A 13,561-nucleotide genomic window follows, 5' to 3' on the forward strand; every position below is an offset into this window, starting at 1 on the left:
TGCGGTTTATAATATATTTTATTTTGATTTTTTTTTTTTTTTTTTTTTTTACAGAGAGGAGGAGAGAGGGACAGAGAGCTAGAAACATCGATGAGAGAGAAACATCGATCAGCTGCCTCCTGCACACCCCCTACTGGGGATGTGCCCGCAACCAAGGTACATGCCCTTGACCGGAATCGAACCTGGGACCCTTGAGTCCGCAGGCCGACGCTCTATCCACTGAGCCAAACCGGTTTTGGCAAAAGTGCGGTTTAAAATGTATGCCATTCTGAGCTTAGTCTTCCTCCTGTCAGAGGTGAGTCCCGCCCTACCCAGAAAGAATGCCCTCTCCTTCAAAATGTTAAGGCACAGAAATGTTTCTGAGAAACACTGCTGAAGGCACTGGGCACTGACAAAGGTTTTAAAACAGGAACTCTCACACTGGAGAGTCAGAAGCAAGCTTCACGCATATTACACACATCTTCATCTCATCTACCAACGTTCTTCTGAACAAGGGCCCCTAGGACCTCAGGAAGCTTCTTGGGAAGCTCTTAACCCCTCAAACTCACTAATATACATAATCCTGGGCCTTATCAAATACTATCCTTTTGATTTCTCTTCCTTCTGGTGTATTAGTCTCTAACCACCATCAGAATAACCACCCTAGAACTTTAATAAGATGTTCTACCCCTGCGGAATCTACTGGCCTCTCCAACCTTGGCATGGGCCTCTAACAACTAGCCCTAACCTTATTCTTCCACTAGAGGCCCGGTGCATGAAATTCATGCACTGGATGGGGGGGGGGGGGTGTCCCTCAGCCCAGCCTGCACCCTCTCCAATCTGGGACCCCTCGGGGGATGTCCGACTGCAGGTTTAGGCCTGATCCCACAGGCAGTCGGACATCCCTCTCACAATCCGGGACTGCTGGCTCCTAACCACTTGCCTGCCTGCCTGCCTGCCTGATCACCCCCTAACTGCTCCCTTGCCAGCCTGATTGACGCCTAACTGCTCCCCTGCTGGCCCGATCGCCCCCAACTGCCCTCCCCTGCTGGCCTGATCACCTCCAACTGCCCTCTCCTGCCAGCCTGATCACCCCTAACTGCCCTCCCCTGCTGGCCTGGTCGCCCCTAACTGCCCTCTCCTGCCGGCCATCTTGTGGTGGCCATCTTGTGATGATGCGAGGGCGCAAGGGCCACCTAGGCTTTTATTGGTATAGATAATTCAGACCACCTAGAGCTCAGTCTCTGGCATGCCCTCTCACAGATCAGCGTGTCTTCTATATTTTACTCGCTTTTCAAACTATTCTTTCTACCTGGATTGAAAGGGAATTTTTCTTTAAGCCAGATCCTAAATTCCCTGCCAGTCTAGTGCAATCTTATGGATGTAACGAAACTACCTCCTGACTACTGAACAATGAGCTTTCCCTTTCTGAACTACTGAATCTCAGCTCATCCAATTTAACACCTTAAGCAGCGCCTAAAGCAGTTTTGTCACTTTTTACAAAATTTAATTTTTGTGTCCAGAGCTAAAGTCCTTAAAGTCTGCATGCCCCATTCCATAGCAGTAACTATTATTAAAATGTGCATTCTTTCAACTGGCAACACCTTTACAGAGAGGTGGGAGCCCGAGGCAGGTGTGGGACAGAAACCAAGGACAGTGACTGACACCTAAACGCAGTTTGCACCTCTAAGTTACAAAAACAGCAGCAATAACCACCATGTAAACTGAGTTATATGTATTACAGAAATAAATAAGGAATTTCCACTACCTGGCAGAGGACACAATAAAACCATTAAAAAGAAACTAAGAGATAAAGATAGCAGTAGACAATTACTTATAAAATGTTCAATTCTATTTAGATTTTCCCTGCCTCTGACACAAACATCAGCTTTCTACAAAAACCAGAATATCCCATTTTCAAAAACCCTACTACAGTTGCCTAGTTATGAGGGGAACTGAGAGTGAATGACACTGTTAACCACAGTCTGCTAAAGCTATTCTTCCATTCTTCGAAGGTGGCACACACCCTAGCCCAAAATGGGCAAGAGCAGCTACTGTTAGTCTCACCCATGGCTACTGGTATGTCCGTCCAGTTCAGGGCGCATTTCTGTGTGCAGATCCCCTCCTCATTGAGCACCACGGTGAGATCATCCTGACCCACGGCCACTTTTCTATCTGCCAGAGGGGCAACCAAGGGCTCCAGCTGTTTTCCTGTTGGGAAGAGCTCTTTGATAGACCCCTTTCCATCCACCTGCGGGAAGGTAGAGAGTCAGTCACCCAGCATTCTCTGACCCAAGGCATAAACACGGCCTGAAAAAAATCAAGATAAAACCCAAAACCTACAGAAGTCAAAAACAGTCCTTGTTTGGCACAAGGAAACAGATAATAGAATTTGTTAGAAAAATTTTGTCATCACTATGTAGAACCAGTTCTCTTCTTCTCTAACACAGAGACAAGCATCTCGCCTGGCAAAGAACAATGTCTAGTGCTGGCCAGGATGAAGAGCAACTGGTAGGCTCAGACTCTGCTGGTGAGAATGCAAAATGGTACAGCTGTTCTGTTAGTTAGTTTCTTTTAAAGTTATATATACACTTATGATGTAACCTAGCAATTCTACTACTACACACTTGCCCAAGAGAAATGAAACTTATTTTTTATTACATAAAAACCTATATGCAAATGTTTATAGCAGCTTTATCATAATGGCTGAAAATTGGAAACAACTTTGCCTTTCAACTGGTGAATGAATAAACAAACTATAATACATTCGTACCATAGAATACTATTCAGCCATAAAAAGAACATATTGACACAACACAGGAGGATGTCAAATGCATTACAGTACACTAATCATATATATGATTCTGATGCTTCTGTTTATCTGACATCTGGCAAAAGCAAGAACAGATTACTGGAGGTTGAGTGTAGAAGGAGGGGCTGACCTCAAGAGGCAGCATAAGGGAATTTCAGGAGTGATGGAACTGTTCTAAATCTTGATTGTGGTGGTGGTTACAGAACTCCGGGCAATTTGTCAAAACTCAGAACTATACATCAAAAAGAATGAATTTTAGTATATGTAAATAAATGAATAACTTTTAAATATCCTGGTCCCATAGCAAGATTTTCCACGCTCAAATGATTCTAGCCTTAAGTGGGAGATGGAAGCATCCAAGGTTGTCAGGTAATAAAAATACTCAACTTCTGGCTGTCTCCCATCCCCCAGACTTCTCTTAGCAACTATATGCCTAGATGCAAGTTTGCTATTCAGTCACTGTACACCAGTAACTCCTTTACGAACTTGCAACTCTGATGTTGATAAAAGGTAGGATATTCCAACAATGTAAATACGGAACAAATACAGTAACTAGATAAACAATGGTGAGTTAACACAGTGGGGGTAGGGAAGTGGGGAGAGGGGGAGAACGGCTTCTAGAACTGCCAAGTCTGGATTATGAGAGGGATATGAAGCTAAGAAATTTAGATTATGAAACAAATGATTATCAACCTTTTTCTATAGTTGTGTACATATAGTTTGCATAGTGGAGGAAAAAAGACTAATGTCATGGATATTTACTGCTTGGGTGAAAAGAAAAAGCAGGTTATACCGTATATTACATAATATATATAGTATAACATAATACATATACGTGTATAACATGGTATTTTTATAAACAGGATAGAAGCCCTATACCAAAAGGTCAGCAGTGATTATTTCTGAGTGGGGGGGATTATGGATGATTTGCACCTCGTTTATTTTCCTTTTATCTATATTTTCTTATTTTCTATAATAAATATGTATGGTTTTTGAAGTTTAGAAAAAAAGCAATGAAAACAATTTTTAAAACAAATATACTAAAAGAGGCAGATATCTCAAAGTCTTAAAAATACTTAATACTAAAATAGCAGTCCATGATAACGCTGTTGGAGGCAAGCAGCCCTAATGATCTGTTCCAATAATTAGATTCAGGATGTGAACAATTCATTATGTAGAGAACTGAGAGCTGACTCTGCCTGGCTTAAGATACACAGACATCATATTTGTGAAAGATGCTGAGAGCATGAAAAATAACCAAACATACAAGCACAAACCTTTGTATGCCAAAAACTCTACTTAAGGCAGCCTCTTGACTTATACTTCAGAAGCATAGAATCATCTTCCCCAAAGCAAACTGATGATATTTGCAAAATAATAATTTTACCCTTATGAGGTAGTAGTCTCTTTTGAAACCCACACAGATAGAATTTTCACACCATGCCATGGACTTGGGCACATCTGGTACACTAAAGTCCCCCTGAAGAAAGAGAGCAAGAGTTCAATTGGAAAGATGTTAAAAGAAAAAAATCACAACGTTCCTATTATTCCACCCCAATTCTGCAAAATCACCCTCATCCTCATTTGAATTCAATTCCATAAGCACAAGACCAGGAAACCACCCATAATAAAAATATAGCTGGTCCTTGAATAACATCATTTCATTCATCATCATCTTACATAATAAAAAGGTAATATTTAAATTACCATCACTCCGCTACGCCCACGATTGGGCCAGCGGGTGACACAGGGGGCGGGACTCGGGGTGGCTGGGGTGGTGATTGGGCCGGCAGGACGCTGAGCTCGCATTGCCAGCGGCGACGCGAGCTCAGCGTCTGTGCCAGCTCAGCGTCTGCGCCATGGCTGTGCTGCGGCACAGAGAGGCCTCTGGGGCAGCGAGCTGGCGTTTTGGAGGTTTGGAGGTTGCGGGGGTGGGGGGGAGGCGGCGCGGCTCCCCGGGGAGGAGTCTGGCGGCAGTTGGGCCGCAGGAGCACGTGGCCACGGCCCCAGCCTTCCTGGGCAGGAGGCAAAGGCAAAACCCCCGGCCTGGGTTCCAGCCGCAGGAGGACCACGCCCCCGCCCCGCCTCGCCCTAGGGGCCCAAGGACTTCGGAGCTGCCGACCAGCGGACCGACAGCTTACACGTGCATGATTAAATCATGCACTGGGCTTCTAGTTTTGTTATAATGTTGACAAGATGCTGTAGGAATTTAACTCTTGTTTATAGCAATGAGCCCATTTTGTTATATGTCATTTTGCTTAAAGTTGCAGAACCTATCAACAATGTTCAGTGAGGACTGACTGTAAGTCACCCAAGTACTGGACAAGGTGCATTTGGAAAGGTGAAAACTCACTTTGAAAAAACCAATCTGTACAGTTGCACTACAATTGTACTGCTGCTGCCTCTGGAGACCACGAGACTTTGACTGATGGGCATGAATAGCTCTGTGTATACATAGCAGAGCACTCCTCTGGAGAGAACTCCAAGACTGGGATCATGACCTTCGTACACTGAACCGTTAGTCTTTCAAGCTGTGAGAACGATAGCAGGACCTCCCCCCAACCTATGGACAGGTGACAGTGAACTTTACCTGCAATTCATGAAATTCCCTGTCCTTCCAGAAATAGAGCTGCAGCTTCTTTTTCACAGCTACACACATCCGCAACACCTCCTCACCAGTCTCTATGTGCTGCAAATACATACCGAGAGCAAACGAGGATATGCACACAATTACTCTGTAACTGAATGACAACTAGACTAGAGATTTTCTACCTTGAAATGGCTACTAATCTGAAAATCCCATCATGACCTGAAGAATACCGTTCTCTAAGATGTATTCAGAAACAACAGGCCGAGAGCACTTCCTCCCTACGGGCTGCTGGTCAAAGGCCCTCACACCAGCAAATCTTGTGGACGTTCACAATTCAGAGAGGAAAACCCCAGGGCAGGCCTTTACCTACATAACCGCTTCCTCCTTTTTTTCCTTTAAATGCTTCTCGCTCATGGCTGTCAATTCATGCTGGATCTGAGATCAGCATGGTCAGTGGTCACTTTCAATCCTTTATAGAAGTGGGGGAGGAGGGGGGGAAACCCAGCCAGTATGCTCAATGGTTAGCATCATCCCATGCACCAAGAGGTGGCCAGTTTGATTCCCAGTCAGGGCACATGTCCAGGTTGCAGGCTCAATCCCCAGTAGGGGGTGTGCAGGAGGCAGGTGGTCAATGATTCTCTCATCAATGTTTCTCTCTCTCCTTCTCTCTTCCTCTTGCTGAAATCAATTTTTTTAAAAAATTTTAAAAGAAAAAGGAGTTGGTGGTAAAGAAAATGTCTACGCATAAAACAATGTAGATCATAAATGCTAAAAAGTGATCCAAGTTGTAGGTAAGGCAGATTTTGAAGAATGTAAGGGTGGTGAATTAGCAAAAAATGAGAAATGTCTTTCCTGAATGACAAAAGCTCCCTAAAGACAGAAGCCATGATGATATGTTTAAAATAAGAGTCAATTTAATGTCTCATAGCTATGTTCATGGTACTGTTACAGGTTTCATTTCCCACTAATGGTTTCTCCATCACAGGTGTTTTTATCCTTGGTTAGTTGCCTCCTGCCATACAGATGTCTGGTGCTTTAATTGGCACACATACCAGGAATGCAAATGCTTCAACCTCAGACTACATACTAACGGGGAAATTTCTCTAATACAATCCAAAATCAAATATTCTCTTTAGAGTCTCTGCTGGGATTGGATATCAGTGTTATTCTTCCCATCTAATAGTATAAACGACAGAGGAAAGACTTTTTATTTAAGCACAAAGTTGAATTTCATCTTGCCTACACTTACCTGGAGGTCACATGTGAACAGCGATGCTCCCTTTGCTTTTGAAACCGTAGTGATTTGTTGAAATGTCAATAGGTCATGGACATAAATATTATTTTCTGTTTAGAAGGAGGCAAAACATCACAATGAATTATCACAATTCTCTAATATATCCACCTTCAAGACAAAACAAAACTACAACAACCAGAAGAACCAAATGGCAAGTGTTGGCTGTAGATGCACCTTCAGTTTCACTAACAATGACTTACTCTGGTCTGTTACAAAACCTGGATGAGGTTACTCAGTCTTCTGAACTTGGATATTTTGTTCCTTTAAATTGTGGCCAGTTTAAATAAAAGACCTCTTTCACTTCCGAGCACTCTCATACTCCTTCTCAAGCCTGGAAATCTGTGATGCAATGTTTGTATAAGAAATGGTGTCAAAGCTACTTACATGGGGAGGCTCCAATAAGAGAAAGGAAACCCCCGTGGATTTTGTACAAACCAATTGCAAGGATTTCTTTTCTAGCAAAGCATGCGAGAGAATTTCACTCAGGCCTCCTATCTAGCTTCTGTCATGAAGACTTGTTACTTTCAATGCTTCTCTCCATTTTAAATCCAAGTTTAACACGACTCTACCATGTGGGCCCTGGGCTGAACAGTACTGAGTGTGCAGCAGGCTTCTAGTCGTCTGCTCGCCAAGGAAAGTCCTCACTGGCTGCCTCCCATGAGACTGTGGCTGTCACACAAGGCCCTGGACAGTCTTGCCCTCATCTGTCTTTCACCTTCCTCTTGCCACTCTCCACCTAAGTCTGGCCTGTTCTCAGGGCCTTTGCTTAAGCTGTTTCTTCCGCCTATAAAGCTCTGCCTATCACTTTCTGTCAAAATCCTAATCACCCACTAGATAATGTTGTCCCTCCCATTACTAAGATCCCACAACACTTTTTATAACTCTCCACTGTAACTTACCACACTGTATTATGATTACTTTCTATCATTTCAGTCTTCACAATCGGAACACAAGATAGAAACCATGTCTTATTCAACATAGTATCCCCAATGCCTAGAGTAGGTCTCAATAAATATTTGCTCAATTACTGAATGAATGAATGAATGAATGAGTGAATAAATGAAGTGACACTTCTTGGAGAACAGAGCTCAAGTTTATGGAGGCTGTTCTTGTCTTAGTTACCTGTGTAGCCTGTTATATATTACTAGAGGCCTGATGCATGAAATTCATCAGGTGGGGGGTGGGGGGCGGGAAATCCCTCAGCCCGGCCTATGCCCTCTTGCAGTCTGGGAGCCCTCAGGGGATGTCCAACTGATGGCTTAGGACCATGGTCGGACATCCTTAGCACTGCTGCGGAGGCGGGAGAGGCTCCTGCCACCATCGTTGCGCTCACCAGTCGTGAGTCCAGTTTCTGGCTGAGCAGCACCCCCGCTGTGGGAGCGCACTGACCACCAGGGGGCAGCTACTGCATTGAGCTTCTGCCCCCTGGTGGTCAGTGCACGTCATAGCAACTGGTCATTCCACCATTCAGTCAATTTGCATATTAGCCTTTTATTATATAGGATTTGGAACATGCCAGTTTCATTATTAGCAACAATTATCAAATTAACCATGAAAGGATTAATTAGGTCATAACTTGTGTTTTTTGACACATGAAATACAATCGTAGCCCCCTTTCTTACCTAACAAGCTGACTAGAATCTTAAACTGGGAAACCACATGGATCTGGAAAACAGCAAATCATTAGACTTAATTAAACATTCCTGACAAGGGTTAACAAACATTCATTTAACTACAGTAATAAAAAGGGATAAAGAGCCTACACCAATGACAGGGATCTGACTGATATTTATGTGCAATCACAGTTTCTGCTTGTGAAAGGACCTCAGACACATGATGGATAGACACAAATCCCTGGATAAATGGGAGGACAGAGCAGAGGATTCAGAGTTAAATGATGTTACCGAAGTTCTAGTTCTGCCAGGGTCTCAGCGAAGTCAAATATAAATGTAGCAACCACCATCACTGCCTACCTGCTGAATCTTTTTGGAGAAATTCTTATTGGATTTCTCTAGTGTCACTTCGAACCTGTTGCAGCCTATGGAAAAGAAAGAAACACTCACAGTTCCAAACACAGGGCCATATTTAAAAATAACGACAACACAAAATGCTGCTCCATACTGCTCTCCTCCATGAATCTTTAACAATTCCTAAAAGACTAGAAGTCAGAGATGCATACGAGCCCGCTGTCTTTATTGCGTACAGTAAGTTGCTTTCAACTCCAATTTTAGAGCAGAGGGTTTCATGCGCTTCCACGTGGCATTAGCAGGCGTATGACACCACAGAAGTTCACTGAAGCTGCAAGGTACTTGTGAGTCTGAACATCTTATCCTACAAAACAGTACCTTGGCAAAGTATTTCACACACACAAAAAGAGTATAAAGAGCAACAGTCAAATATTTAAGACCAAGCAATGAAAACCAGCCCAAAGCAGCCTTAGATCCAATTCCAACGAACTCCCAGCTGCTACCCGATGTTCTGGGACAGAGCAAACACACTCAACACCATCCCCAGAGCTAAAGCAATTTAATGCATCTACACTTACTGCCACTTTCAGGTGATGCCACAGCTGCTGGCACTGTTGCAAAAAAGGGGGGAACGTTATGTACCATAAAAATATGTGAAGCCAGCCTTGCTAGGATGATAAAAATATTCAGCCTCAAAAGTCACCGAAGAGTCAAAAAGGAAATAATTAATAATAACAGCAGCTATCATTAATTGGGTTTAAAAATGTGTAAGTGTTTTCTGTAACCTCACAACTACCCCCAAGAAGTCAGTACTATTATTCCAGTTTCCTATCTGAGGGGCCTGATGGGCCGAGCAGTTCGCTAGCAGCAAAGTGAAAGACAGCCCAGAACAAACTCGGGGCTGACCTCCAGCCTGTGCGGAGTCCACCCCTTGCTCCCTGCCTCTCAGCGTGTGGACAAACTGCTCACACTGCTGACCCCTGTTGCTCCCCACTCCGAGGTGGGCTCCTGCCCACCCCAAAGTCGGCAGAGATTCACTGAGGCAGCCACAGGGCCCCTCCACCAAAGCGGGTCACACCTCCCCAATGTGTGACTCGGCAGGGAAGCTGAAGAAGGGGCCCATTTAATGTTTATTGCATGTAACATTAAAATCATTGTTCTTCATTATGTTAAGTGAAATAAGTCAGTCAATGAAAGAAAAATACCACATGATCTCACTCATTTATGGATAATAAAGAACATTATAAACTTGAACAAAAAGATAGATACAGAGACAGTAAACCATCAAACAGACTGTCAAATTACAAGGGGAAGGTTAGGGAGAGGTGGGGGAGATAAGAGATCAATCAAAGGACTTGTATGCATGCATATAAGCATAACCAATGGATGCAAAACTCTGGGGGGTGGGGGCATATATGGGAGTGGGGTGTGGGGGGGCAATGGTAAGATATGTACTCATATAATACCTTATTTAAAAAATTGGGGGGAAAAATAAAAATAAAAAATCATTGTTCTTGAAACATTCATGTTAAAAAAGAAGAAGAGGCCCATATGAGTCCCAAGAAATCATTTGGTCTGGCCCTGCCAAGGCATTAGGAGTGAGTTCATAAATGTTTGATCAAATACAGCAGGCTAATTTTTAAGTTGATAATTTTGTATTGCCCACAAATTATGTTATAAATACCCAAATGGCCCTTGGCAGAAAAAGATTCCCCACCCCTGGCTTTAAGGTAACGATTTTAAAAACTTTTTGGTCTCAGGACCCCTTCATAATCTTAAAAATTACTGAGGACCCTAAAACTTTTATGTGGGTTACGACTAGCAATGTTTGCCATACTAGAAATTAAAACTGTAAAAATTTTAAATATGTATTAACTCAAAAATAACAAGCAATAAACACATTGCATTTAGCATAACATATTTTAATCAAAAAACACGCTATTTTTCCAAATTAAAAAAATGCATTGTTTTATATTTTTGCAAATCTCTTTAGTGTCTGGGTTAACAGAAGACAGCTAGACTCCCATACCTGCTTCTGCATTTAATCTGCTTTGATACACTGTTTTGGTTGAAGTATAGGACAAAAATCTGTCCTCACATGGGCATATAGTTAGATACAGGAGGAATATTTTAATAGCTTTTCTAGATTAATTGTGATCATCTTTGATACTGTTCCAAAACTTGACAAATGAAGTTTCTTACAATGTGGAATCCGAAACCTATTAATGAACTTTTCTGTTAAAGTCCATTGGTCTATCATACTCTTTAAATGGATCTTTTACTCATGATTTAGAAACTACATGCACTGGAAAATATTGGCTCACTGAGTTATGCAGATTTCCTAAATGTTGGCACATTTCATTATAGGATTTTTTTTTTTAAATCACTCATTATCCCCTGTCCCCAATCTCATTAAAAAAAAAATCTTTAGTATTGAGAAACTGTCAAGCTCATGGGGGTGCGTACAAGTTTTCCACAATTCTAATTCTCTCTTGAAAGCTTTAATTGTATCATTAGCAATAAAATGCCAGTTGTTTTTTTTGAAGTGACAGATTCCCTTTGCTCATTTTTGAGAAAATATCTACCAAATACCCAAATGGTCTGAAACACCATAGTCTGTCAGTCATTCTTTCAAGCAAAAACGATGCTCCGTGAAAAAAAGTGGCCAGTTTGGCTCATAACTCAAACACACAAGTACTTTTCCAAACCGAGACAGCCACTGTGCTCCGTGCCTGGGCACCCAGCAGAAGAGCTTTATGAGAACTTCCCATGACATCACAGAGACTAATAAAAAGATGTGTTCTCATAGGTCAAGATATAATGAAATGAAGACTTTTTACTGCCTCACAAAGAATATTCTTAAGTGAAACTGGCTTTAACAAAACAAAACCCCAAACCACTGTGAGTGCATGATGGAGAACACGACTACTAGTACGGTTTGGTAGCAACAAGTTTGTTGACCACTGTCTTGAACTTGTGCTAAGGGGTAAGCCGTTTTATTTTATTTTTATTTATTTTTATATTTTTATTGATTTCAGAGAGGAAAGGAGAGGGAGAGAGAAATAGAAACATCAATGATGAGAGAGAATCATTCATCAGCTGCCTCCTGCATGCCCCCCCTACTGGGGATCGAGCCTGCAGCCTGGGCATGTGTCCTGACTAGGAACAGAACCCTGACCTCCTGGTTCATAGTTCCACGCTCAATCACTGAGTCACACCAGTGGGGTTGGTGTCAGCAGTTTTAGCTACGGGTACTTTTGTATCATCGGTGCAAATGTCAATAACTGTCAGTGAAAAAAACAGTAATCTTTTATTGTTATTGTGAACTTAGTTTTGACCTTGTGGATTCTCTGAAAGGACGTGGGGACCACACTGTGAGAACCACTGCTCTAGGGCAGACAGCACCACTGAAGCAAACCTAAAGTTGTTAAGACCTTAGATGTGAACTAATCTAACCCCTGTGTTTAAGATATGAGTAGAATGAGGCCTAGAGACTTTTTGAGCTAAAGGAGATGGCTCAGGTCAGATCAGAACCCAGTCCCCTTAATACCGGTCTTTCCATGACATCTTGTTACCCACTCCCTTTCCTCAGAAAGACAGTCCAGTTGCAGACCTCTCCAGCTTTATAATATCTCAAATTGAGAAGCCAAGTTAGTTCTATGGCTGATTCACGGAGGCCCAGGCCTATTTCTGGCCCTTAAGCAGACCAGAGCTAGGCCAGAACTGAACTGCTCTCTAAGGGTATAGGAAGAAGAAAAGTTTCTAATCAGAGTTTGATTTCCTAATAGTCTAAGGTAGGCTAATATTGCTATTCAAGTTGCCTATGAGAAAATTGAGGCCCAGGAAGATTAACTTGTCAAAGGGCACATGGTGAATTGATCACAGGACAAGGAACAGTCACACCACGGGGTCCACGTCACATTAACACTAATATTATCAATTTGAGTCCATACCATGTTGAAAGATTTATTTTTATAGTCTAGTTGTCAATTCCTCACCACTTATGCAGAAATGGTATATTAAACAAGTGGCTTTATTGTATTACTTAGTGTTTGATGGTAAAAGAACTAATTATCTATTCGGGGAAAAGAATATTAGGCTCTTATCTCCCTGTTCTGCACAGTATCTGAGCCCAAAGTAGAGTCAAAACACAGCTGTTGAATGCTGAATAAAATCCAAGGCAAGCTTAATTTTCAAATTATAGACTCGGTAGATGTCACAGAATGCAAATATTCTGGCTCTGAAAACTAAAAATTTATAGCAAGGGCCAACAAAGTACTGCACATGGGTCAAATCCAGCCTTTGACATGTTTTTGTAAATAAAGTTTTATTGGAACATAGCCACGCCCTTTCTTTTACGTATTGCCTATGGCTGCCTTTTTGCTACAGTGGCAGAGTTCAATGGTCACAACAGAGATCTTATGGCCTGCAAGGCCGAAAGTATTTACTACTTGGTCTTTATTGGAACAAGTTTGCTGATTGCTGATTAGAAATGAAATAAACCCACTGTTTTAAACTGTGGTTTCTCTTCTCACTGTACCACAGTGAAGGGTAGACAAATATGCCACCCCAAATATGCTACTTTGGCTTAAGAATTATTTTTAGCTGAGGCAACTGAGAAGAAGCAGATACAAGATAAACTCTCTCTGCCCTGGCTGATATGGCTCAGTTGGTTGAGCGTCATCCCATGCACTGAGAGGGTGCTGGTTCGATTCCTGGCCAGGGTTTATGCCTGGGTTGCAGGCTCGATCCCTAGTAGGAAGCATGCAGGAGGCAGTTGATAGATGTTTCTTTCATCAATATCTCACTCTTTCCCTCTCCCTTCCTCTCTCTCTAAAACCAATAAAAACAAATTTTAAAAAAACACACAACTCTCTCTGTTCTACTACTTGCCTAAAAGCATGACATAAACTTACAAA

General features: G+C 42.3%; 1 protein-coding gene across 1 annotated transcript in view; it reads right to left on the reverse strand.

Annotated features, from left to right (window-relative positions):
• VPS39 (VPS39 subunit of HOPS complex) overlaps positions 1-13,561 on the reverse strand; it is a 48,403-nt gene that overhangs the window by 24,508 nt on the left and 10,334 nt on the right. The window contains exons 3-8 of the mRNA XM_079768475.1: positions 8,649-8,713; positions 8,298-8,340; positions 6,631-6,725; positions 5,382-5,480; positions 4,179-4,271; positions 2,047-2,230 (exon numbers count right to left, since the gene is read on the reverse strand). Coding sequence (XP_079624601.1) covers positions 2,047-2,230; positions 4,179-4,271; positions 5,382-5,480; positions 6,631-6,725; positions 8,298-8,340; positions 8,649-8,713 — 579 coding nt within the window. The remainder of the gene's footprint in view (positions 1-2,046; positions 2,231-4,178; positions 4,272-5,381; positions 5,481-6,630; positions 6,726-8,297; positions 8,341-8,648; positions 8,714-13,561) is intronic.

Source organism: Cnephaeus nilssonii, assembly GCF_951640355.1.
Source record: "Cnephaeus nilssonii genome assembly, chromosome: 4".
Classification (NCBI taxonomy): domain Eukaryota; kingdom Metazoa; phylum Chordata; class Mammalia; order Chiroptera; family Vespertilionidae; genus Cnephaeus; species Cnephaeus nilssonii.